At 48.0% G+C, this 24,746-nt stretch overlaps 9 protein-coding genes across 9 annotated transcripts; 3 read left to right on the top strand and 6 right to left on the bottom strand.

Annotated features, from left to right (window-relative positions):
* Positions 1–1,285: 1,285 nt before the first annotated feature.
* On the top strand, positions 1,286–1,792 carry F4817DRAFT_316501 (uncharacterized protein; the record flags this gene model as incomplete). Its single annotated transcript, XM_049300688.1, has 3 exons — positions 1,286–1,391; positions 1,460–1,658; positions 1,714–1,792. 3 exons carry the CDS (start codon positions 1,286–1,288, stop codon positions 1,790–1,792), a joined length of 384 nt encoding a protein of 127 aa, XP_049158517.1.
* Positions 1,793–2,203: 411 nt separating this feature from the next.
* F4817DRAFT_339420 (uncharacterized protein) lies at positions 2,204–4,627 on the bottom strand. The gene has a single exon (XM_049303537.1). It carries the CDS (start codon positions 3,945–3,947, stop codon positions 2,559–2,561), a length of 1,389 nt encoding a protein of 462 aa, XP_049158516.1. The 5' UTR covers positions 3,948–4,627; the 3' UTR covers positions 2,204–2,558.
* On the bottom strand, positions 4,623–6,443 carry F4817DRAFT_339419 (glutathione S-transferase). The gene has a single exon (XM_049303536.1). The coding sequence runs from the start codon at positions 6,374–6,376 to the stop codon at positions 5,369–5,371; it is 1,008 nt and encodes a 335-aa protein (XP_049158515.1). The 5' UTR covers positions 6,377–6,443; the 3' UTR covers positions 4,623–5,368.
* Positions 6,444–6,568: 125 nt separating this feature from the next.
* Positions 6,569–11,467, bottom strand: F4817DRAFT_339416 (uncharacterized protein). The gene is made up of 9 exons (XM_049303535.1): positions 11,286–11,467; positions 10,331–11,215; positions 9,094–10,256; positions 8,890–9,043; positions 8,247–8,819; positions 7,944–8,185; positions 7,491–7,889; positions 7,188–7,422; positions 6,569–7,115 (listed from the first exon to the last, which is right to left on the bottom strand). The coding sequence occupies exons 2-9, from the start codon at positions 11,082–11,084 to the stop codon at positions 6,757–6,759; spliced, it is 3,879 nt and encodes a 1,292-aa protein (XP_049158514.1). The 5' UTR covers positions 11,085–11,215; positions 11,286–11,467; the 3' UTR covers positions 6,569–6,756.
* An 808-nt stretch (positions 11,468–12,275) lies between these two features.
* On the top strand, positions 12,276–13,639 carry F4817DRAFT_339413 (glutathione S-transferase). The gene is made up of 3 exons (XM_049303534.1): positions 12,276–12,663; positions 12,724–12,838; positions 12,894–13,639. The coding sequence occupies exons 1-3, from the start codon at positions 12,454–12,456 to the stop codon at positions 13,271–13,273; spliced, it is 705 nt and encodes a 234-aa protein (XP_049158513.1). The 5' UTR covers positions 12,276–12,453; the 3' UTR covers positions 13,274–13,639.
* A 737-nt stretch (positions 13,640–14,376) lies between these two features.
* On the bottom strand, positions 14,377–15,692 carry F4817DRAFT_339411 (ribosomal L27 protein-domain-containing protein). The gene is made up of 2 exons (XM_049303533.1): positions 15,404–15,692; positions 14,377–15,256 (listed from the first exon to the last, which is right to left on the bottom strand). The coding sequence occupies exons 1-2, from the start codon at positions 15,630–15,632 to the stop codon at positions 14,559–14,561; spliced, it is 927 nt and encodes a 308-aa protein (XP_049158512.1). The 5' UTR covers positions 15,633–15,692; the 3' UTR covers positions 14,377–14,558.
* Positions 15,693–15,768: 76 nt separating this feature from the next.
* F4817DRAFT_339409 (uncharacterized protein) lies at positions 15,769–16,586 on the top strand. Its single transcript, XM_049303532.1, has 2 exons — positions 15,769–16,169; positions 16,273–16,586. Exons 1-2 carry the CDS (start codon positions 15,947–15,949, stop codon positions 16,428–16,430), a joined length of 381 nt encoding a protein of 126 aa, XP_049158511.1. The 5' UTR covers positions 15,769–15,946; the 3' UTR covers positions 16,431–16,586.
* A 32-nt stretch (positions 16,587–16,618) lies between these two features.
* Positions 16,619–18,034, bottom strand: F4817DRAFT_123712 (uncharacterized protein). The gene is made up of 2 exons (XM_049297664.1): positions 17,690–18,034; positions 16,619–17,596 (listed from the first exon to the last, which is right to left on the bottom strand). The coding sequence occupies exons 1-2, from the start codon at positions 17,754–17,756 to the stop codon at positions 16,905–16,907; spliced, it is 759 nt and encodes a 252-aa protein (XP_049158510.1). The 5' UTR covers positions 17,757–18,034; the 3' UTR covers positions 16,619–16,904.
* A 3,279-nt stretch (positions 18,035–21,313) lies between these two features.
* Positions 21,314–24,526, bottom strand: F4817DRAFT_339400 (UV-endonuclease UvdE-domain-containing protein). The gene is made up of 3 exons (XM_049303531.1): positions 23,145–24,526; positions 22,677–23,078; positions 21,314–22,625 (listed from the first exon to the last, which is right to left on the bottom strand). The coding sequence occupies exons 1-3, from the start codon at positions 24,066–24,068 to the stop codon at positions 21,738–21,740; spliced, it is 2,214 nt and encodes a 737-aa protein (XP_049158509.1). The 5' UTR covers positions 24,069–24,526; the 3' UTR covers positions 21,314–21,737.
* Positions 24,527–24,746: the final 220 nt, after the last annotated feature.

Below are 24,746 nucleotides of genomic sequence, written 5' to 3'. Positions count from 1 at the left end.
GGTCCATACCCCTGACCTCAGTTCTTTTTACGCTTAATAGTTAAACCGGTTCCATGATACGCAGGTACAAATTCAATCTAATATCGTTCGGAACGCCATCATTTTACGAGTCAACATGATGAGATCAGTTGGCTCTATGTTGTCATCAACATAACAGTCTCCCGATTAGTTAAATAGGTAGAGTTTTGAAGAAGAAAAAACATGAAAGTGAAGTGTCAAACCCCATGATTAACGCAACATGACATTAATAGATGAGAGGTAGGCAACCTGGTGAAAGGCCTTGATATTAAAGAAACAACAACCGTTTGGTAAGCTATAATGGTTACTATCTAACCTAACACTACGAATATATTGGTACTAATAGAGGAACATTTTAATTTAAATAAGCAAGGCTTTTAGAGGATATGAAGCTAAACTTTCGATAGTCTTGTACAAACTTCATGATCAAGTCCAGCCCCTCCATAACTCAGCTCATTTACACAATCCATATGGAGCTATATGTCGCCAAAAATTCAGCTCCCAAGTCATACATCCACGTAACTCCCAGACTCAGATAGAATATCTAGTTGCCTACCTTAAGTGGCGGCAATACATCCCCCGCAATATGTTTGATATAATAGAGGTTGCGGCGCCAAGTGCGGAAGAAAGGCTAATACAACAGTCCGGTTAATTCCACCGCATAACAATCTATACACTTGTCGTTGACTTTTCTAGAACACCCAAACAGAATTTTCAGAGTAACGGCTAGTCCTACGCTATGCCGAATCGAATTACACCTGTTCAATACGAATGCAATATGCCGATCTGAAGATGTCAGCAGTCAAACAGACGACCCCAAGTCCATAACGTGGCTAGGATCTCGCTCGTCCGGAGCCCGGTTCTTTACAACAAGGTGTACATATGCAGGAACGGGTGGTCTAAGATACGATACGATGGCCTTGTCCATCGCAACATGAATCCCGGCTTAGCTAACAATACGGCAATAGCCTATGACCCCTAGGTTAATTTCAATACTTCTAGTACCGGCTCTATCCTGTGCCTTCCAACCCCAGATTCCGGGGCCACCTCTACCGGATGGAGTAATAAATTGCTAGCGGGACGAGATACCGTTTGCGATTTTCGTATATGCCAAGGCATCTAACTTCGTATCAACGTATCCGTGATGTAGGTACGTCCCAGGATGGCATTTCTAGAACTACATAAAGCCTGCCCTGCCACAACCTCCATAGCTACGCTGTTTCCGTTAACCAAGCATAAGTAAATGTTCAGATATTAGCCCTTCACAATGCTATTCAACATCATTTTCCTGGCCCTTGGGGCTGCCGCTATCGCATTGCCGGAAAAGGCCGACTGTCCTCGCATCAGATGTATAGATGGTGTTAATAAATGTGGTTGGTAGCCCTCCATGAAATGCCACCGCTCTATTGAGCCATGAGATGAAAAATTAACTTTCCTACAGGAATCAAGTACGGCAGATGTTACGATATGTGCACGCATTCTCAGCCGAGTCCTCCGCCATGCCCAGAGATTACATCGGCCCCGACGACGTTGCCGCCGGTAACATCAACAGCCTCGCCTTGCACTAGTACGGGAACTGTTTGCGTCGATTATCTCAGGAGCTGCGGATCGCCTCCTACTGCCATCCTCACCTATGGAGGGTATGTACCTGCTACTAATCAAAGAAGAGCGCATGCCAATCTAACGTTTATTAAGGTGCTACCCAGCCTGTGGCCCTACGCCGACTTTCTCACCACCTCCATGCCTAGAGCCAACTGAAACTTCTGCTGCATAAAATTAAGACAATTATAATGGATAAGATATGACGGTCGTTTCTTGTTAGTTGAAAAGTCAAAGCTCCTCAGGAACACTTTCCTAACCTCGCTCTGCTTAAGGTATGTTTGGTGTTGGATGCATGCTAGGTCTGACAGAGACTTGGCTTAGAAAAAATGGCTTATATGTAAAAACGATTGGTTTGAATTAGTTCAATTTATTCACTTTACGTTGACTATAGCCGACCCTAGTGATATCTTGAAACTACAATATACAAATATGAAGCGGACGTAAAGGGGGGAATGAACAACAGGTATCCCAAGAGTCAACCACCAACTCGTTTTAATGCAATGCTAGATTCCCTCATAACATCTACATCACATCAGGCGACTATTCACATCCAAAAGCAAAAAGATCTATCAGGCACATTATATACATCAAACGTTATATTTACACTATATACACTGATAATAATAATAAGTTGATCAATACTAGCCGGGTCCGCCAGCCCCGCAAAACACCGGGAGAAGAATAGCAAAGAAACAAACCAAAAGCCTAAATATAACAGACAATAAGATGCAGCTTCATGCAGCCGTGGCATCACCAAACCCGTCGTTTACGTCCGTTCGTCTATAGAATCAACCAGCCATTACTCGTCCTCCCCCCGCCTTGCCGCTAACTCATTCATCCTAACCGCGCCCGCGAACTTTTTTAAATGGGACAAAAGGAAACGAGCTGGGTATATATATGTTCATGCGTTTATGCATGGATGGATGTATATATGGAGTTTATAGCATGAAGATAGCGGCGAGAACGGCGAATAAGCCGGTAGCGCCCATGCTAGCTACTTGAGCGACGGCGCCGCCTGTGGCGATGGGAATGGCCGGCTTAGAGATTGAGCCGGTGGGGCTGGGTGTGGTGGTTGTGTTTGCGCTGACGATCGGGGTGGTGATGGGGGCTGGGGGTGGCGGAGGCGGGGTGACCACGGAAGAAGTAGTCATGGAAGAAGTCGAGCAGGGCGGCGTAGTTGTGACGGTGACGATCTCGACGGGGGTGGTGGAAGAGTCGGTCTCGCATGAGCAGGGTGCAGTCTCGGTGACGGTGCTCTTAATGACGGTGGGGGGAGTCTCCTTAGGAGTGTCCTCGGGCGGTGGGGTCTCCTTGGGGGTTTCCTTGGGAGGAGTGGTCTCCTTAGGAGTATCCTTCGGGGGGTTACTCTCCTTGGGAGTATCCTTAGGAGGGTTGCTTTCCTTCGGCGTCTCCTTAGGAGTCTCAGAAGTCGAAGTGGGGGTCTCCTTTGACGAAGTGCTGCTTTCCTTAGGTGTCTCCTTGGGAGTCTCTTTGGGTGGTGGAGTCTCCTTCGGGGTGTCTTTAGGAGGTGGTGTCTCCTTGGGAGTGTCCTTCGGCGGGGTAGTCTCTTCGGGGGTCTCGGTAGAGCTGCAAGGTGTCGTGGTGGTTATGGTGATCTCCACGGTTGTGTTTTCGTCACACGGCGTAGTAGAGGGAGTCTCTGTAGGAGTCTCTGTAGGGTGGGTTGAGCAAGGAGTGGTGGTTGTGATGGTAGTCTCCATGGTGACATAACTGTCGTCAGAAGGCTTGGGGGTTTCCTTCGCGTCCTTGCACTTGTCGGGGGCGAATTCGCCGACTAGGCTGGACAGCTTGTTCACGACCTGGTCGGCAACGTCCTGTGCGATATCACGTCCCGCCTCGGGGACCTGGTTGACGACACCGTCGACGAGAGACTTAGCAGCACCACCGATATCCTGAACGGCACCACCAACGATGGAGCACAGAGCCCATTTCTCGAATTCCTTCTTCTTGTCCGTCACATCCTTGAGCAGGTCCTCGGCCGCGGGACCTAGCGGTGTCACGACTTCCGTCAGCCCTATCGCGTCGACCAACGAGAGCTCACCGTCGCCGCTGGTTAGCTCCTTTCCACCCTCCGTGAGAAGTTTGACGAGGTCCTTCGCGTTGTTCTCTACACCTTTAATGTCAGAGCCATCGAAGGCCTTAACTGATCCATCGAGTTTCGCGATGGCATCGGAGACCTTTCCAACAATCGATTTTATACCGTCGATGTCCCGCGGCGCTACCTCGTTCGTCCACACAGGCATCGGCTTAGCCACGACGCCCGTTGCGGACAGAGCCGCTAAAGAGAGAACTGATGATGTCTTCATGTTTGCGATAGAAACAGTAAAAAGAAAAAAAGAAGGGAAGGATTCCGGATCTCTAATAATGAACGCAAAACCAATGGAGCCGAATGACTATGAAATGAGTGTCTAAGACGGAAAAGAAAAAACCCTACGAAGAAACACAAGTTGAACTATCCGCCGATCATCGATACGGCCGTCTGCCTTGGTGTTATATACGGACTCGACGATGGGAAGACGGGGCTACGCCAAGCCGTCTGACCTTGCTGCTGGGCCGCCTACGGACGTAGGACAGGGTATAGCCAGCTCAAAATTCATCGTTAGAGGTCTATAGGATTCTAACGCCGAGAAGGCTGGCAAAGAAAGTAACGTAGCGTAGCGTGCTAGATGGCAAAAATAACTTCGCCGTCTAGGGTGTAACATGGGTACTAGATCAGGATAGGCTATCGCTATTGTCTAACGAGCAATCGCTTAACTATCGAGTAAGGTGATCTGGGGAAGATCTAATGATCGTTAATTCCCGTGCCTGACTAGAAGGACACGCATCTTGGCGGTAGGTATTAAGGGGAGTGGAAGTACAGTTTGGACCCCCAAACGGGAATCTCGATATGTGGTGGACCATCTGCGACGCCGCGAACTGCCTATATAGGTCAACCGGCACACAGCCTCATGTTGACTTGCTTCAACTTAATGGGCCGACGCTAGAAATAGAAATAGACAGGCAGAACTAACTCAGTATTAATGGCAATTTATTGAAGGCTGCTGTCAGGAAAATAATAATCTTTAATTGTACATGCTACTCTGTACGTTGAATCTATCTCTAGTGGATAATATCTTCAGTGGCTACTGTACTCATCAACTCGGTCAACTTTGACCTACATGACGAGATAAGATAGATTCACTGTTTGTCACATTATGACTTATCCTACAGAGGAATGAGAGGACAAAAGAAATGAGGGTGCAGAAGGATCTATTATTTTGAAACATGGCTCTCTGGATCAAGAGAATCCTTCCAGCTTCTGATGGCGGGGCTTGCAAGTAACAGGGCTTCCAGGCCAGACCTACGGACGAGCACCCAATAAAACGGGGAAGTCCAAAAGGCTATTGCGAGTGTTGGCATCGATAATGAATTTATATTTCCGCATTATACAGTATCTCTTCGATCTAGTCTGTGCTGAGTTCTCCGGGGTGCCATGCTTGTTATTGATAAAAATAGAGATAATTATAGAACCTCGCAGGTAGAAGCTAAGAATTAAGATACCTAATAAAATCCCCACTGAAGGATCGCGAATGATTCCAACCGAAGCTATTGATTCAGGTGGAGCTTGTGCCTCTTAGAAAATCGCCATTTTCGTTTCGAATAGACCAGATCAAGTAGGTGAGTGAGACAATTTGAAGATATGTGAATATCTAACCTAACCTAATTGCAATCGAATGGTGCCATCGTCTCACGGAAGTCTTTCGCCCTTTCTCGTGGCCTGCGCGACCTCAGACTGCGTCGTATCTTCCGCATATCTCTTATACGCAGCGATATACTGCTCATCAGCGCTCCAAGTATCTTTGACGCTCTGGCGCTCAACTATCGCGTCATACCATTTCCTCCATCTTTCCCATATTTTCTCTTCTTCCTCATCGCCGGCCTGTCCCGAGGCCGGAATGCCCACTCCGCCGGGCTTGTAATGATCGATAAGGAAGAGGCGCTTCGCCCAGGGTGCAAGCATAACATCTACCAAGCTGAATGTACGGCCGAGAAACCACGGCCCGCTATCTTCGCCATCTTTCTCATTTTCTAGAATCTCTTTTACGAACGTCTTAATTTGGCCGAGGAAACCTTCTCGCGCTTCTTCGATGCTATATCCCTTATCGGAAGTGTGTTGCAGCACTCGATAGAAACCCGGTACGATCTTACTGCTAATATGATCAATCCAGAGTCTGCACCTAGCACGCTCGTATGGGTCGCGGGGTAATAATCCAGGTCCATTTTCCTTCTCGTCAGCATACGCCTCGTCGAGATATTCGCACACAACAGCACTTTCGTACAATGGCTTCCGCTTATTTCCTTTGCGTTCCGCATCCACAGGAACAGCTAACGTAGGAACAAGTCCGCGCGGGTTGAGCGCTAGGAACTCGGGTGCTTTAGCATACGGATTGATCTCGACATATTGATGCGGAATGCGCTTCTCGTGCAACACGATCCAGGTCCGTTGGACGAACGGACAGAACCAACCTCCGTATAGCTTAAGGGGATGTTCAGCGGCGTGCTCCGCTGCAAATCCAGCTGCCGCGCCGGTAGCGTTTCCCGGTAGCGAGGTATCCACTGTCGCCGGCATGATGCTCTTTTGTTTCCTAAAGGTTGTGTTAAATTGGTTAAAGTGATGCGATTGGAATGATCGTGGCCGTGGCCGGTGACGTATGAGCAGCACTCGCTGGATGGTGCTTACTGACTGGTCCCTCATGAGATGGTTGAGGATGTAAGAAGTTTGAATAATAAGTGAAAGTTACATGAAGCATCGTTACGATGACATCAACACGTAACAGCGGTAGGTCGCGGTTAGTTGCGGGGGGAGTGGGAATAATAGAATAATAGTGACCACTAACACCACTAACACCACTAACACCACTAGGTTAACCATTTAGCAACTCTGGTATACCCGTCGAATAATCAATATAATATTAACAATTAACCTAGGTTAGGTATCTAACATTAATGCTACTATTATAATCCTCATCATTATCCTCATCATTGTCCTCCTCATTATCCTCATACATGGACAACTTAGTTGGGTATCATCCGCTCCGCTTCAAAAGCCAACACTCAATCCACATGCAGATCTCCTTAATACCCATCTTTAATTATCCTCTTCCACGTCCCGCGACCCGCCAGTCTCCTCCTAGTCGCCGTCTTGCGGTTTAGGTCCGGAATGACGTATTCGCCAGGCCTCTCTACCCGCACCGTCTCCCAGAAGTCGTAACCACGCTCACGACGTCGTTCTGCTCTCTGCTCGCGCTGCTCCCGTTGCTGCTTGCGTCGCTGCTTCGCCTGTCGCGACGCCTCCGGCTCTAGTTTCGCGAGCTTAGCTGTACTCTGCTGCACCCATTTCTTTGATAGTTTAAAACACCCCTTAGAGATAGTCTGCACGCGACCGCTAAAGGCTGCCAGAAGCGTGCCGCCGATGAGCGCTACGGATACGGGGACTATAATGATACCAGTTAAGTAACACACCCGATAATCTACTATTTGCGTCCGAGAGGAGGAAAAGAACTTACGCGAGATGGCGCCGATAAAACCAAGACTGACAAAGTTGTCGTCTTCACCTCCCCACTCCTTAGTATTCATACCGAACAGACTGGTAAAGAAACTCAGCGGCAAGAACAACACTGTAAATATCGTGAAGATCATGACTGAGAGGTTTTGAGAACTCGCTAGCTCGGTCTGTAACCGCGACCACCGTACTTCATCTACTTGAGCTTGACGTTGTATCATCTCTTGGAGTTTCTCGTACTACAAGCACTTTGTTAGCAGCCGTTTCAATATCCCTATCGTATACCCTTAGGTCGGATGGCCCTTACATCTTTCTTGGTGTTATCCACTCGCTTGATCATGTCGTGTACCTGTTTCTGATACTCCTGCAGCCGTTTCAAGGCTTCATCCAGGAACCCCCGACCATTCTCGGTAAATGATAGGAGCTCAGGTCTCTCGTAGCTTTCCTTCATCGCCTTAATCGCAGCCTTCTGTTCCGAGAAGAGGTTCATCATCGTGTTGAGTTCATCATCCATGTCCCGAAGCTCAAGTAAGGCGGATGTGTTTTCGCGGTTTTCTCGTTCCGACTGCTCTAGTTCTCGCCTGTGACGCTGCTTTATGCTCTTGGATCGGTTGTCCTCGGGCTCGTCTGAATCGGAATCTTCAAAGATCCTATCTCGAAATGTCTGCATTCGGAATCGTTTCAGCGATGAAGTCATCTTTTCGGTCTGTTGGTTGTCAGTAATTACTCTCATAAATTTTCAGATGCACGAATCACCTACAAGTATCCCAATAGCCTCTTCAAATATACGGAATATTTCTAGGTCCGGGTGGGAAGTCCTATCGAGCAACACCGTAACTGCATGCAGAGTTATGAAAGCGGCGAGATCCAGTGCATTCTCACAGCGACCGCTTAGGTCTCCGTTCAACTCATTGTATACGCTGTTTCTCAAATCCGCCTGCTGGAATAGCGGACCTTCCGTCGGATATGATTCGCGTTTCGGGAAGAAGGTCGTTAAAGTCGCTTTCAGAAATGTTAGCGAATCATACATAAGTAACATGACCCATCCTCTGTAGCAACTTACTCGTATCAACCGCCCAAAGCCATAGCTGGTCGACCATAAGGACATTGCCATCGATAATGTCGTTCTCAAGTTCTGAATCACTCTCCTCCTTGTGAGTCGCTGTATCTGCGGTTTTTAATGTGTCCACAGTCGACATCAACCGACTTCCAGGTGAAAGTGCGCTCACGGGTTCTTTGCCGTCACCTACGTGATACATATCTCGCTTTCGTTTAAATGGGATCGCAATCCTCTCTTTGGTAAGCTTGTACAACATTTGGTCGTCGTCTCGCGCGTAAGTATCCCCGAGAGCCGGATAGCCATACTGATCTAGGGTTCTACGCGTATTAAGGGGTGGGTCGTGTCCGATATACTGCCAGATCACCCGCGAGTCAAGCGACTCAAGCTCGGCAACATCTCTCGGAACAGGTCTTGCTCTACCTTGATCCATCCTCCGCCTGATGATATTGCGACGCCGCACTATATTTACATATGTATCAAAGTGAAGATACGGTAGATAGAGGTACAGGTGTGTAGGAGTGATCGCGGGGCTAGGGCTCCTACAAGCTCGTCCTGGAGATGGCGGACGAGGTGAGCCTGCTATGAAGATTAGTAAGGTCGGTCTGGCTCTCGTACATTACTACGAGATGGGGTGTTGATCCCTTACCGGCCTCTGAAGGAACAAAAGCACACCCAGGCTTGACATACGAAGCATCTAAATTCGTGTGTCGCCCTTGAACATGCCTATTAACCCAGTTTTCGTTGCTAAGGAGTTTTTCAAAATTTCGATTCTGCGTCTCGGAGAGCTTATCGAAGATTTTCTAGGGCATATTTAGTAAAGTTCAGCAACGAGATAGAGTAATAGCTGTACCTTGACCCAATGTGGATTGTTGAAGGGCAGATGAATCCACATAAACTTTCTTCTGGCAGGGTCCGGTCGAGAAAAGCCAGCTCCCATACTCTGCAATGTGGAAGCGTGACTAACACCACCCTTCGACTCAAAGGAATCTTCCCTGCTAGCGGTTAAACCAGCCCCTGCCGTCCTTGGAGAAACATCAGCCCCCTGAGGCTCAGAGCTGGTAGTTCTGGCCGTCTCGGTACTACTCCTAGAGGATGGACGATGGAACCCCGGGGTCGCAAGGGCAGGAACTGTTAGCCCACGGCTTCTCCTCGACGAGAAGGCTGGGGTAGGCTCCGTTGATGCGCCTGATATCGATGGCCGCGAAGAAGCATGGCTTGTCACGACGATCTCAGGTGACTGGCCGGTCTTGGGCTCATTCTCAGAGTTTTCGGGTGAGCTATTCGGCCGGACCGAGCCCAGGAGCATCTGACCAAAGTCCTGTACGATCCCTAATGCGCCTGCAATCGGTGACGGGCCCGATAATGGACGCCGCGGTCGTAATATGCCCCGGTGCCGCCTAGCTGCTACAGTGTTCATACGTTCCTGGAGGCACTTCTCGGGGCCTTTCTCAAGAAAATCTTTCAAAATATGTTTCGAGATGTAGAGCCTGATTTCCTGACCGGATTCACCTTCAGGGTCTCCGTAAAAACCGATCAGTTCGAGCTTGATGTTTTCGCTTAACCTCAGCGGCGTATGTTCGAAATTGGCGCTTAGCTCTTCCGCCTTCCGGACCGCTGCTCCTAAATCAGCTAAAAATGAGTGCATCGTTCGGATGTTGCCAAGTCCGAACGAGGCACAGTGAGCGTGATCGCTCTCGAGAGATAAAGCTTGCTCTCCTCGATTCCCGAGCAGTCCTGATTTAATGGATGTTAACGGAGCGCTAAAGTGGACTTCGTCAATGTCAGAAATGCCGAGGCCGGACAACTGCGAATCTACTGTCTCGTAAAATGTCCATATACGTAACTCGCTAGCAAGATCCATGAACTGATCATGTATCTGAAGCAACGACTTGTTCCCTAGCTTCAACTCGCGAGCGATAGATCTGGGAAGCGGACTTTGCAAGAACAGTAGTTGCTGGATGCTGTCTCGTAGATGGGACATCGACATGTAACTCGAGCCGCGATGCGGCGTAGCTAACACAGGTCAGTAACCGCACATGCTAATAACATACACGAAGATCAGGCAAACGGAACCAAAGCAGGCTTACCAAAGAACGCGATGCCATGACAATCGAAGATCAGAGACCGAAACTCGGGCTTCTGGTTCGCCTTGACCAAGGCCAGTTTCGCAACAAGTCCACCGATGCTATGACATATAAAAAAGATAGGCCTCGATTTTGACTGGCTCGCGCGGATCTTTGAAATCTGATCAAGCAGGTCATCGGCAGCCTGGTCGAGCGTCATGCCCTCTACCAATTCACGGTGACGGTAAAGCATCACTCGTGCCGTGCTAACCTCCTTACGGATGCCCTGCCTGATCCACATCTGACTCGCCTTGGGTAGGGGACGGTTAATTGTAGGTGAGAGAATGCTGCTTTCCGGTAGCTCCTTGACAGTTGAGTAGTGGTGCAGTTCATTCGATATAGGAAATCCAAAGTAGTCCTCCGTGAGGGGATCTCTAGCCCAGGTATCGACAGGAGACGCGCCGACGCAGGGTATGGCGATAATATCGACCGTAGTCTGATTGTAGCCATGCCCGTCAATGTCGCCGTCGATGTGCGCGAACCCTGGCTCCGGATTCCAATGCGAGTAGCTACTATCGATAGATCTCTTAATATCGGGATCATCACCACATTCCGAGCCGTCGCTATGTGATGCTCCGTGGTCACTAGTAGCTCCGTGTTCGCTAGTTCTGTTATTCGTATCAGGAGCGCTACTGGTAGAGCGCGTTGTCGCATCTTGCAACTCCAACTCAGCTTCAAGACCCAGGCCACCCGAGTCTTCACGACCGGCTTCCGCCATCTTGACTTGGGCGATCTCGACTCTGCTTTATTCTTCACGACACAAGCATGCTAGGCGTTGGTTTTCTAGTCGCGCATTACAGAGACCACATCAAGCTATGCGCGATCGCTCAAAGTCGCTGACGATTCAAACTAGCCGCGATATTTCGTGTAAGAGGATGGCCAGAAGTCTTATAAAATAGCGATGCGGACTCAGCCTTGCATTTATCACTGCCTACCCTCCATATGCATTCTCCCGTCAGCTGCTTTGGCTGCGGCTCTTCTCCATCGAGATTTCCCCAGAGTCACAAAGTAGGTGGATCTCTGATTGGTCGACAAAGGCAAGACATGGTGGCTTCGGGCGTAACCATAAGATGAAGATCCTCAGCTGACGGCAGGGGTTCGATGCGGTTGGCGGCCAAGGCGGTTATACGGCAGCTAACCCTTTTTACGCATATATTTGAACAAGCACTTGATCATGTATTTATAAGTGTGTGAGGATGGTTTTATTGGTTTGATCTCTGAGCATTACGACCTACTAATTGCATAGACCCCGATCAATAGACAAACAATGATCAAGGAGACAGAAAACAGATAACGAGGAAATCTTCCACTTATGAGATAAGCATAAGTCAAATATGATATCAAAACCAGGACATTATGAGTGTTCAGGATTCGCGAAATTCCGAATATCGTTACTCTTAATGAAGATAACTACAGCAAGTCATATTATGTCGACAACGATTCATTGTAGATCGTCATGCTTATATTACGTCCTCTGGCGAATAATTGTAAGATATCTTTACCAGTCTAGCATGATCGGCTGTCAAGGAGCCTTGGAATGAGGTGAGATAAGTAAGATCTAGTCCTTGTTGCACACGTGAGACTCTAACACTACTTCGTACCTACTAAACCATTTATGTAATGAAGCCATTGGCTAAAGTCTCACAATGATTTCTTACCTATATACATTCAAGGCTATTCGATAGACGGAGAGTCATACACCGAGTCCTAACCTATGCATTCTTCTCACTTGACACTATCTACCTAAGGTAGGTTGCTGTGCCGTAGGAATACATGACCATATCTATGCATTGATCTAAATGTGCCTATCTCCGTAGTTAACTAGCTCCGGTTGACAGATTAGGAAATACGGATTTCAGTCGGACGGATTTCGGACGAGACAGTTTGGTATGAAATAATAGGCTGGCTAGACGACGAGGCCAATACGTCCCAGACTCCCGACAAGTATATAAACGGGCTTCCTAGGCCTTCATTTAATATACATAGTTCTTCTTACAGCCATTGGCATTTTAGTAAAATAATTAATGATTAATTGTCCTCCAAATTTGCTCCTATCTTAGGCAGTCTTATTAAACCCGTCACTCGACATGTCGTCACTTAAGCCAATTATCCTCTGGGGACATAACTCGGGTCCCAACCCCTTAAAAATCCATATCATCCTCGAGGAGCTTAACATTCCCTTTGAGCATAAGATAGTTGAATGGGAAAACATGAAAAAAGAGCCTTTCATCAATATCAATCCGAACGGAAGAGTGCCAGCAATTGAAGACCCGAATACCGGGATAACGCTATGGGAGGTATTCAAACTCTGACTTCAAAGATCTACTATTAACGAACCTAATCGCGTTTCTCTCTAGTCGGGTGCTATTATTGAATACATCATCGACAACTACGATAAAGACCACAAGCTAAGCTACGGTACTTCTCCCGAGAAGTACTTGATCCAGCAATGGATCGCCTTCCAGATTTCAGGTAAGCCTGGGCGATGCTTCACGTCCTCACTAAGTTTTGCTAAAGTCTCCCATAGGACAGGGGCCCTACTACGGTCAAGCCGTATGGTTCTACCGGATTCATCATGAGAAGCTCCAGTCCGCAATTGATCGGTACGTCAAAGAGATTGAGCGCGTAAGGAGTGTTCTCGACACGCATCTCTCTAAGTCACCATCTGGGTGGCTTGTCGGTGATAAAATGACAGTTGCGGATCTCAGTTGGATCATGTGGGAGCAAATTGCAACTTTCCTTATTAGCTTCATGGACATCAATCTGGAAGGAAAGTACCCGCACTATGATATCTGGTATAAGAAGTTGCTCGAGAGGCCCACCGTACAGAAGGTCTTGGCTATAAGGACAGAGGGCCTTATCCAGAGTGGTCTTGTGAAGGCGGAAGATCTTGCTAAGCGGGCCTAAAGTACATAGAGCACCCATGTACCTCTTAGGATGACTCTGATGGTGTTTGTAGAGGTTTGGAATATCTATGCAGCTTTGAATAAACTGAAGGATATTGCATTTACTATGTGGCGAGATAATGGGCTTGATCCCAGTCAACTATGTTGTGGTTATTAAACGCGTCTGAGACTTAAGTTTCGAAACTCTGCAATGAGAGCCTATATAGTACGTGTATAAGCCAACCGATTAATTCGAATACTCGGCATACTGCGTCGCTTTGGCTCACGAGTGAAGCTTTCGTGGACTACTAGTCTGGGGACTTGATAATTCTAGCCCGTTCCTAACTCAATTGAGGGCAGAATCAAAGATAGTGACGCTTGATAGGACTAGAAGAGAATAATTTAGAAGAAAACTGAACTCCCGACGGACGTAGGAATACTCGGGCGGAATCCGGACTCCGTGTCCGGCGCAAGTATCTGCTTCGGACCAGGAACCGGAATCCGAATCCCGATAACCGCATTACTTACCCCTTAACCATTGATTGACATAAGGATAAATCGTACCATAGTTACCTCCGGAGTTAAGAATCTGAGGAGGTCATCTGGTATATAAGAGTCTAGAACCGGGAAATAGATACGGACCCGGGCGAACTACGCGACCCGGCGGGGACGGATCGGACGTTTCATCTAGTTGGACTACGCATTGGAGTGAAACGTCCTGGTCTGTTTTACATATTTGATCTAAATGATACGTTACCTGTATTATTTTATAAGATATCTTAAAATAATACATCTTGAATTAAAAATAGAACAAGCCTTTATTTATCAGGGAGCTAGAATTGAAGCAGATGCTCCCAGTGCTTAGCTGGTATTTTATCTGCAACGACAGCAAAGACGATGCAGATCTCAAGATGAAGGGGTCGGCTTATCTAAAATCGCATGTTTCTCGACTTAGGCATAACGGATCTTACGACTACGCTCACAGGATCTCTCCGTATGAACTGACGATGCTAACATCAGTAAGGGATAAGGAATCCGTCGCCAACTTCTACGTACTTTAGGTAGACATACTGTAAACAAGCGATTTTCACTTTCCCTTACATGATTTGGCACAATTATCATCTGTTTCTTGTACAATGATGCTTCGTAAATGTGGTTATGTACTTAGTAATAATACATCATGGAGTTGGCTTGCATGACAAGAGGATAGTAGAACTAGAGTGAAGCCAGAGTCGTAGCAACCCGCCTTGCTCTTGCACTGAAACATGACGGACGACCTCTCAAGTAAATTACTTCAAAGTCCTCATTTATGCCTCTACCCTAGGAGGATCCGTCTTTCCTCCCGCTCCCGGAGGCGGCATCTGACCACCCGGCCCAGATGCCTTATTCGCCGCCTCCGCCGCCCTACGCGCCCTATACTCCCTCATACGCTTCGCCTTCGCGGCGCGCTGCGCATCCAGCGCCTCCTTGCGTCGCGCAATCTTATCCTCACGCTCGGCCCGCATCTCCAGGGCGATAGCCTTCGCTCGTCTGCGACGGTGCTTCATGGCTACTCTTCGGCTGCCCATCTTGCGCTTCTCGGTACGTACTAGTGTACCCAGACGCCAGCTCTCTTCTGCGTAGGCGTAACTACCGTCGTCCCTCAACTTGATTACGCGCTCGTCACGCGGATGGGGCTTGCGTCCGTAGCCCTGGCGTACGACCTGCGTCGGGATACCGGAGGCGGAGAGAGCGGGCTCAGGTTGCGGGGGTGGAATAGGGGCTGCAATCATGTTGAGCCGACGACGGCGCATCGCATGTGTGGGGTACGGTAGCGTATCTTCTTTGTTGAATACAACTCCGATATACTGTCGCTTCGGGTGTCGCGCGGGATCTCGGTAGTACTTGACGTAGCCCGAAGCCAGGGCGAAGATGGTATGGTCTCGGCCCATGCCGCAGTTCTCGCCTGCGAACCATATCGTGCCGCGCTGCTTGTAGATGATGTTTCCGGTGATCACGTAGGAGTCTGTGGCCTCAGATGTTAGTTACGTTTGGTTTTCTTCCCACACACCAAGATATCCATGTATATTCATGTCTTCGAGTGCTGCCCCGCGTTCTTAATCGAAAATCGAGATCGGAGATAGACATAGTAGAGGGTATATCCAAAACGTACCACCGCTCTTCTTCGCGCCCAGCTTCTTCGGGATTGTGCTCGAGTCTCGTAACTTGTATGCTCCCTGCGACTTGACCGCAGCATTTCTTCGACCTTCTACCGCCGCATTGTTGGCTCCTATCCTTAGCTGTCCGAATACGTCTCGTAGCTGTCGTATCGTGGTACTAGGTGCTCTCGATATACCGGAAGTAGCCGCCACTATGGGCCGCTGCAATTGAGCGATCCTCATGGTTGCAGACGTCGTTGGACCGCCGTTTAGACCGTTGTCGTTCTCCCGGGGAAGTTTTGGTATCGCTTTTGGATCATGCAAAAAGCTCGGGACCGCACCCACAAAATTTAGACTTAGTCAGCCGCGATAAGTAACCGACCACGATAACGATAAGTAGTGGAAAGTTGCCAGCAATACCAATTCGAGCCTACGTAAGGTGCATTAAACCACTTACACCTCACGATAGTTAGTTAGCAGTCGCCGGAATAAGACGAACTCAGATACCGTTGCTTCAATTTCTTAATTGTATAAACCAACCCATATAATCCATCACAATGCAACTCCTCCCCTCCCCCCTACATATCCTCCTCCTCGCCCTGCTCTCCTCCGTCGCCCACGCCCAATTCGGTTTCTTCGACCAGATGTTCGGCGGCGGCGGGCAGCAGCAGCAGCAGCAGCAGCGCCAACAACCACAGAACGTGCCCAGCGACTCGTCCATCTACCGCTCTAACTTCGACCGCATGCACTGCGACAACTACCTTTGCCCGGATACTCTTGGTGAGTTTTCCTCCCATGACTTATACAATTTTATAGACCCTTCGGCGGAACGAACATTGGCTTATAATTATGAACTCACTTGTGCTAACTACTTGACTACTAGCTTGCGTGCACTTCCCTCATCACTGCCCCTGCCCGTGGCCCGCCCACGAGGACAAGTTTGAGATGGGAGACGGGCACCGAATATGCGTATCTAAGGGAGGATTTAAGCCTGGGGAGGCCGGAAGAAAGGTCGAGCTTGCTCGGAAGGGACTGCTATGATTTAATGTGTTGAGCTTTATACGGTTAGCGCATCATTTCTGAGAGTAGAGCATATAGAATGAGACCCCAGTGTCTAAGCTACATGGTCGAGTACTCGAGACATGTCTTAATCGAGTTTCGTCCCGTTCCGCTATAAGACAATGAGAATACGAATGAATGATATTTCATCGAGTTTGAGGTCTAAGCCCGCGCAGGTAGAGCATCTATAACTACAACCATGATCAACCGGAAATAACCATATCTCGCCCAGCCTAATAGTAGGTAGTATGTCGCTCGCCCCTCCAACACCTAAAACACATCTATTGTGCCTCTGACAAGATGATAAAATCAAGAGGCAGTCCACCTGGCCATTAAACTCCGTCCGTCATGCATGTCCCGTCATCGCACCCATAACCGTCGTTGTAATTTGCTTGCCCTTCTCTCGCCAAAGCTAGTGGCGTTCCTCTTAAGAGAAGAGCTGCTTATCCCGTATTCCTAGTCGCCAGCTCCGGCGATAGCGCCGTTGATGGTAGGCATCGGAGGAACCTCGTCGTCGTCCTCGAGCTCGTCGAGAGACTCGGGGTGGCCGAGGAACTTGGCGACGTCCTTCATCTCGTAGTGCTTCTTCCGCAACGCCTCGAACTTGCGATGCTTTTCTAGTTCTTCGGGGGTCAGACCGAGGAGTTCATTCTCGGCGTCATGTTGCGGTGTGGCATCCTCGTCACTAACATGGACCTTGCTCTGCTTGCGCCCGGCTCCAAAATCACCTTCGGGGATATCCTCTTCGGGCTCTCCTAATGATAGCCCGGGAATTTCCTCCTTCCGCGAAAGCTCTCCGTCGAGCATCTCGTCGTCGTCGTCTTCCGACGGCTCGTAATGTTTGGCATACGGGGTTTTGGGTTCCGTAATCTTCATCGTGGAAGTACGCTCCTGCTCCGTCAAATAGAGATTCGCTTCGTCCCATTTCAGGCGTTGATTGTTATCAAACATTTCTTGGTCTGGGCCGTGTGAAGGGGTACGCGACGATTGGCGCCGCGAGCCGGGGGGGCGGCTGGCCGCGCTCGAAGAGCGACGATGGCCGGCATTTGTTTGAGTATTTATGATGGTGATCTCCTTGTCAGACAAGTCCTGTTCCTTAATCGGAGATGCGGGGGGTGGCGATTTTTGATATGAGTTCTTTAGAATACCTAACGGGAGGAGATCCAATTAGTACGACGAAGGCTAATCCAGAAAATATGCGAAATCGTAGAATAAGGGTTAGACGGAAAGGTATGACGTACCTCTGGGGCGCTTGATCTCATGGTTCGGAATATGCATGGCCTTGGGGCTCAACTCCACGGTCGCCATTTTTGGAACTGTAGGAAGAGAAGGGTTTTGGTAAGTATGTTTAGGTAGCCGTTGATAGTTGATCAGAGTGTATGAAGGATGGAGATAGTAAGTTTGTCTGATATGTAATGGCTTGGGGGTAAAATATGGAGTGTGTGGGATGGGAAAGTAGGCGGAAGTAGCGGAAAGCAGGCGGTAGTAAGGACAGTGAGAGGGCTGGAGGGACAATAGCAAGGGCTAAAGAAGGTTGGCAGGTTGGCAGATTTGTGGAGGTTAAAGTTGGAAAATTGGCGGCCGGACGCGGGGAAGAAAGTGACCAGGGAGTTTAGGAGTTTGGGAGTTTGGGACCCTGCAGTACAAAATAGTGGGTTCTTTCGGGCTCTCGTGTGCTTGTGATTTGATGCGATTTGACTGCTAGAACTTTGCCCGGGATATCGCTGGGTATGCTGACCGTTCTTATGATGATGATGATGATCGAGTATTGCGACTATTGCGCCGGTGGGGTTTGGGGTTCTGGACTATGCAGTCTATGTAGGTTCTACGTAGGTAGAATCTTTTTGATTTATGGGTGGTAGGGCATGTGTTACCTAAAGCATGGGATGTGTAGCTTTTTCTTTCCTATGGTGGAGGGTGAGAGGAATGCAGGTAGAGTATTATCGTATTATCGTATTATCGTGTTGGCCTATAGTTCCCCTATAGTTCCCCTGATGGTGTTGTCGCCAAGTCGTGTGTCTAACTGTCTTACTTGGTGGGGAGATCTTGTGATCGAGGGGAAAGATGCGAATCTTGCTATAAAAGATCGAACAAGGAAATGACAAGAAGAGAATCCGAGGCTATTTTGCGACGAGGGGTTATCGAGTCGAGTAAAAGTAAGGTGAGGATGATGCGACGATGTGCTACTCGACAAGTCGATTTAGTTCGAGTTGTTAGTTCGAGTTGTTAGTTCAGGTTGTTAGTTCAGGTTGCTATGTTAGTCTGGTCGGGTTGCTCTGGTAAAGAAGACAAACATCTAACATGCTAGCATGCTAGCTAACCTAATAACGCTATCGTCGTCGCTACTATTGTCGCTACTACTGCAGCTGTTACAGCATTGGAGTCAAGTCGTATTATTAGCCTTGCTGGATGCTGAATGCTTGCTTGATGCCCTGCTACAGAAGGTGCAGAAGGTGGGATGGTGGGTGGCTAGGCGGTAACTACATAGGTACATACATGTACATATGTACGTATTTCGTACCTAAAGGAAGCACGAGCCGCCACTACGGAGAGCAAGCTTAATAAGGGAGTGATCATCCCACCATCTCACGAGAACTTTATGTCACTATTTCCACGTTTTAAATCCCTTGGTACGGAGTCTTCCAGCGCATATCTACCAAGCTTTAAAGTATTCGACGGATCATTCCAAGTATATTATACTTCTCATTCGGTAAAAATCTGCACCCCCTGCGGGCCAAGCGTCACTTTGCTCACCTTAAGGCTCGAGCTTCTTTTCAGATCCACGGATGCTTCCCGAAAACCCTTTAAAGCGGTAAACCTGACATCATATTTCCCTGACGCCCCGTTTCTAAGTGACCTCATGATACTTTTATTGTCTTATCGTTACTTCGGTCGGCGTCGCCAGCCTATAACGGCGTTACCTAAGCTATCTTCGCTCATTTCAATGTTCCTTTATCCACTTTGTCGGACCTCGTGCGAGGCGTCACGGCGTCACGGCATTCACAACGTCGAGTCTAAAGAAACCTTTCGGGTCCACTCCGACCGACATCGAGTTGGTGTCAGATGCAATATAATAAATATATAATAATACAGGACCCTCAAACCTGTCCCCATCTAAATCACTGCCAATTCAAATATCTACCTACCTAGACATCAAACATTCATCATTATCGTTAATATAACTCTCCCTATAATTGACGTACATGCGAGGTACGTACGAATGCGCCAATCCGTGAACTGCCTTGCTTCTTCATCTTCTACTTGCGACAATGACCCTTTCCATTGAGCCGGGTGTACGGAACTCATACCTCCTAAATTTACTCGTCCCCCTTTAACGAGACGATAATTTTACCATCGCATCATCTCGCCCTCTAATAAGATATTTTATTTTCCTCTGCCGCTGCACACGCTCGGAACCTCTCCCACCTGAAAAATATTTATATAAATCAGGGTCCAAAGGGTGACTGTCTATCTCTGCGCATACTACATAATTAACGCACCCGTCCCGTCCTACCCCCGGACCGTTTTTCGCAGGGTAAGACTGATATGTGCGTGCTTATATGTAGGTTAGGTATGTATACCTCTGGCGCAACGTGGCGGCACGCACGGGAGTAGGGCGATCGCAGATGTCCAAGGACGAGTAGAAACACCAGTCGCTAGCACATGCTTATCCGGAGATTTTTGCGGCTCGAGAAAAGAGACGTATCAAGCACCCCTAATGCTCTGCCGATAATGCATGAATAAGACCCCTATCATCTCAAAATAGTAGGTGAGCCAGCCAGCTTGAAAACTACACTGGCGGTAGTTCAGGGGTCTCACGTAGCACGGCAGTAGATACGGCAGCAGCTCCGTAAAGCAACCGACCATGGTAGGCCGTTCATATCGACCCGGGGATCTTATCTTCTGCCCACTATCTAGATGTACGCGTTGGGCGACCCTGATGTCTTGGGTTGTTGGTTTGTGTTTCCGGCGGTGAGCCAGTTGCCGAACTCTGATATGAGATGTGTAAGCCTTATACCGTAGCAGATGCGACAGTGCCATTATATTGTTTACGAGACGAAAGCCCGTGCATTGCACACTACTCTGCACGGGTCGATAGTGATTTGATGACATGGTTGGCTAATGGTGTCGAATATTATATGTGCGTCAAATTCCCGAAGACCCCTATTTATCGCGATGGGAAGTAGGCATAAAGTACATACAGTGAGCTAGAAGCGAGAAGTACTTGCAATATTCTTTCAGTCGTGGTCTTTTTTTCTTTTTTTCTTTTTTTTTTACTTGTGCTAGCTTGGCCCCTATGATAAGTGTTTATCATTTTGTTAGATCTACAGGATCTTCCATTATGGGTTCGGGAACATATCTACTAGCCCAATAGACAATAACTACGCGAACGAGATTAACCCTAGTATGTCAGACACGGCTGATAAATATATCCTTACATACAAAGTGGTGTAGTAGTTGAAAGAGACTAGAAGGCTATTCTTTAGATAAGCGATTAGGCACTGTCGACTCTTACTGCCCGTCTTATGGCTCATCGCGTGCTGTAAATGAGATTGTATATATGGACTTCGTGGAACATACTAGTACCGGAACCAATCACTCCTGGTCCGGATAATCGAGGCCCTCGCCAGAAATTGCATGAGCAAAAGGAGGAAAAGGTGTAGTAACATCCATAGCTACATGACTACCAGTCCCACATGAAGTACAAAGTCCCTGCATATAAGACGATATATTCGGCGTCGCTCTGTTGTCATTAATACGTGTTATCCATAGTTGCTCCAAATTGGCTAACAGCCTCACATCATCATTTATACCCCGGAGTAATATCGATCACTGCCATATGCATAGAAGGGCCAACGTACAGATTCTTTCAGCCTTCTTCGAGTCGCGGAGCTATTCCTAACTTAGAATAAGCAAGCAATGTCGACAATTTCAGCTCATATAAAAGCTTACATTGCTTATCTACATAGTCGTACTGTATCCATCGAATCATACCCAGCCATAGATAATGAGTAACCGTAGTAAATACAACCACTACATATGATAATTTTGTATCTGCCGTCAGATAAGATGTTGGTGTGTAGAAATCTTGTTCTACATTTTAAAATATGAGAAGTGATTACTTTATGGGGATCTAAGCGTATATCTACGGAGCATCCAGACCGCCGGGCGACGACGGGGTGCTTTCGACGTTACACCTTACCGAGTTTATCCCGTGGTATCTTACTATAGACCAGTATGCAAACGTGCTGTAACACGGCATGCTACTACCCAAATCCGAAAACGGAGCTAATCATCACCATCCATTTCGTCATTAGCTCTCTTTTTCTTGACCTCCCTTTTCTTAGGGCGGAGCCATTCCTCCATCCCAAGGGGCCAGTATACTCGGTTATTAGGGCCGCCCATCCCAAGTTCCGACTCCGGGATCTCGGGCGGCGATTTCAGCTCCTCCTCCGCATCCTCTCCAGCTTCGGTATCTGCGTCTACACCTTTCTTGGTCTTGCGCTTCTTCTTGAGAGGTTTGGGTATCGGTCTATTTTCATCTTCGCGCTCGTACGGGATAACGTCGTTAAAACGGTCCCACCCAGGTAGTTTGAAGTTTCTCATTAGATCAAATACCGCCTGTTCCTTGTCTTTCGCCTCAATCATGAGATCTGTGTCATTCGGACACGGCGGAAGGGTCATGACACGAGGGCGATGCTTCCGCCGCTGCCGTGGAGTGATGGCTTCCGAACAAGGCTCGCTGTAATGCATTTTTTGTGTAATACCTTTTCTATCCCAGGTTGCTCTGATCCTTGGGTAAAGTTCTATAATATCCTTAGTCCCCTCGCGGATTTTGCCTTTGTCAAACATGATATTGTGATGATGGAAGTCCAAAACTAGTGGGATATTTAATTCCTCACATATCGGAAGTAGGTCGTGCACCGTCCATGATACGTCATCGTTTTCTAATACCAACCTTGCCTTAACACTTTGCGAGAGGTTAGTATAGTTTTTCCTAAACCGATCGAGAGTAGCCTCTTTATCGCCAAATACGCCGCCCATGTGCAGAATCATGACGGCATCCTTATCGAGCTGCTCGGGCAAACGTAGAAGTGTTAGCATCTCATTATGGTATTCAAGATCGCGAATCGAATTTCTAACAACCTCGGGCCGTGGCGAACCGAGTTGTGTGAACTTTCAATGAATTAGCAATGTCTCTCTCGTATATGGGGTAGCTTGACGCACCTGTCCAGGATGGGTGGTGAGCCGATGGCCTCGCTCAGCTGCGACTCTTCCAGCTTCAGCAAGTACTTCCGAAGCAAACGGCGCTAGCTTATAACCGTATTCTTCATGGCTGGCAAAAGGGAACATTTCTGAACTTAAGCGCATGAATTTGATACCATACTTGTCATTCCAGCGGATCATCTTTACAATATCACGTGCGTTGGCGAGGCCAAGTGCTTCAACATATCTCTGGCCCCTGGCTACATCAGCCGGCTGGTTTTTGTCTGGCCGATTCTTTCCCGGATGTTGAGGCTGGGACGGATCTTGAAGGGGATGGCGATGTTCTAGAATGGAAGCTATTCGGCATGTTCTCGAACTGAATATCGGTGGGTTTGAAAGTCGCAAATATGTATTAAGGCAAGCCTGGTTAATGTTAGAGATTGTATATTGCGCAATTACCTACACTTAATCATGCTCGGGGGGATTCACATAGCCCAATCTGCCTTTCCACGGTAACGGTAGATAGTCACTGTTAACCGGGGGTGCCCGGGACCCTTCCTGCTCGAAGGCGTTGGCATCGGCCTCCCTTGGGGATCCGTTACCACCCTCCTCTCTATCACCTGGTTCCCCGTCCTCGTAGGCTTCGATTTCCTTATCCACACTATTCTTCTCACCATTCTCTTCCTTCTTCTTTGCTACATTCTTCTTTTTCTTGTCATTGTTGTTTCTTAAGCTATCCCTTTCAAGTTCCGCTGGGATGGTATCCGGTTTACACTTTTCGAATCTCGGAAAGAAAGTTGAATCTAGGTTCTGTCTGTAGGAATCATTCGGGATTGAGCTTGCATAAACTGCCGTCTTCTGCCGCTTGGTATCATCCCGTAAAGTATCCTCCATTTCACGAAGGCCACCAATGGCCTCTGTGACATCTGGCTTCTGCATCGTTCTCTTCTTTGGTTGAGTCGACGCCGAGGGCGGACTTCCTCCGTTAGCTGTTGCAGCATCAGGCTGTGATACATCGCCCTGTTTCTTGATATTACGCCCTGATCTTCTGGGGATGACACCATGTTGCTCCTGTTGGATGTGCTTGTCCGACTTGTCATCTTGCTGCAGAAATACAGTTGATCTTTGTCTTTTAGCGACCATCGTCGAGGAGAGGTTATAATGTATTGGGGAATACGTGGGTATGCGATAGATGGTTGGTTTAAAGGGGCTGAGAAAGCGTTTAGATTCAGCTCTAGAGCAGCGAATCAAATGTGGAAAGATGGACATGCAAAGACAGGGTAATAGGTAAGAGAGGCCACAGCTATTATGTGAACTCGTTTGATCTAAGATTTGGGCAAGTAGGGTACCTGGGGAATAAGAGATACAGCTCAGACATTTACAAATAAGAAAAACCAATATGGATGAGATCATCTGCTATATGCCATGAAAGAAGCAAGCTGGGCGGAGCCGCTATTCTGGACAACGCCAAATTCCTTTTTCCTTCTCCATCGTTAATTAGTTTGTACGACAGTAGATATTATCAGATTTTACTATGTAATCATTAGATTAGTGAAGTGAGAGACGATGATGTGCGTCATGAATTGGGTCTAGCCACGAGACCACGAGGCGCAAAGGAGAAGCTTGAGGGAAGTTTTGCTCCGTCTTGGATGCTTCGAACATGAACTATAGTGTTTACGCCGGCCATCCTCGTGTTGCGGTAGCGGGCCGGACCATTTCTTGCGACTGCTTCCTGTTTGAGTTGGCCATAGAAAAAATCCAATAAAACGATTGGAATGTATTCCGATCTTAGAGCGTGTTAGACGTGAGTTAGGGTGAGGTCATTTAAAAGCGAGCGATGATCGATGAAATCATCTTAGTGCCGATCGAGATGGCAACTTCTGGGGTCCAAAGCTAAGCTAACTTTTAAACGCCGTCGTGGTAGGGGTCAGGTCACGTGAAACACGTCTCTGCAGGATACATGTACCTGCAAGATCGTAAAAGGCACCTAACGTAAGCCACGCCGCAAGCTGTAATAAGTGGAGTACGTGGTGTAAGTGACCACCAACAGCTTGCAACTACATCTATTATGACTGCGCAAAGAATGTGAAA

Source organism: Daldinia loculata (assembly GCF_022478755.1).
Source record: "Daldinia loculata strain CBS 113971 unplaced genomic scaffold F4817scaffold_28, whole genome shotgun sequence".
Lineage (NCBI taxonomy): Eukaryota > Fungi > Ascomycota > Sordariomycetes > Xylariales > Hypoxylaceae > Daldinia > Daldinia loculata.
The sequence above is the reverse complement of the archived record's forward strand: the minus strand, read 5'-3'. Positions and strand labels throughout refer to the sequence as shown.